General features: G+C 39.9%; 1 protein-coding gene across 1 annotated transcript in view; it reads right to left on the reverse strand.

Moving 5' to 3' along the window:
- Positions 1-3: 3 nt before the first annotated feature.
- Positions 4-867, reverse strand: part of LOC104496157 (E3 ubiquitin-protein ligase CBL-like) — a gene marked incomplete at both ends in the record, with an annotated part of 6,671 nt that continues 5,807 nt past the window's right edge. Inside the window, 2 exons of the mRNA XM_010139239.1 lie at positions 4-91; positions 603-690. Of these exons, the coding sequence (XP_010137541.1) occupies positions 4-91; positions 603-690 (176 nt within the window). The remainder of the gene's footprint in view (positions 92-602; positions 691-867) is intronic.

Below are 867 nucleotides of genomic sequence, written 5' to 3' on the forward strand. Positions count from 1 at the left end.
ACGGCTCAATCTTCACATCCTTGTCGTTCTCCGCACAGATTTTACACAGCTGAAACGTGGAGCCCATCTCGCAATACAATTCATATTGTTCCTTGGGGAAAGACAGACAGACATGGTTGATACTGTTAAATGATAAGCATGATTAGTCACAGCTAAAAGACACCCAACACAAGATTTGCAGGAAAAAAGAAATTCCAAACACAAGAACACAGTGCAAAGGAGAATAGATTTCACCACAATTTTATGTATCAGAAAGATCTGTCAAGCTCTGAAAAAGCAGTGGGCTTCAAGTTACCCCAAAACATCATAGGTAAGCAGAGCTCAAGACATGCTGGATGGCATAAAACAATGAATATTTGGCCGAACATCCTTAAAAAAAAAAACAACAAAACTTAAAATTTGTCAGCATAAAGTTTTACTTAACCTTTGCAATCTCCTCTGCCCATTCCTACCATTCCAAGATTTCTGCAACTCCTGTAAAATACATCAGCCCTAAAACCAAACTTGGGGACACCAAGTATGAGTCATTTGTACAAAGAGCCGAAAGGCTGGACATTAGGAAGAAAGCAAGTGAGTTTTATGGGATAGGACACTTTGCTTACCTGTGTAACTTTAATGTGGTCCTGAGGTGTGGGCTCACACAAGCCAGTCAAGTCAGGATTCTGATTCCGGCCATCAGGAAATAAGTAACTGTAAGCAGTTGGGGAAAAAAGAAAAGATCCCTCTCTATATATGTGCATATACAAACACACACACGAGCACACACATATCATTTCTTTTGGGGATGGTGGAGGAAAGAAAGAATGAGGGTGAAAACCGTGGGAATTCAAGGTATTCTGAATTCAAAACAAGTTTTGGAAGAATCTC

The sequence above is a fragment of the Buceros rhinoceros genome, unplaced genomic scaffold, assembly GCF_000710305.1.
Source record: "Buceros rhinoceros silvestris isolate BGI_N320 unplaced genomic scaffold, ASM71030v1 scaffold4117, whole genome shotgun sequence".
NCBI lineage: Eukaryota > Metazoa > Chordata > Aves > Bucerotiformes > Bucerotidae > Buceros > Buceros rhinoceros.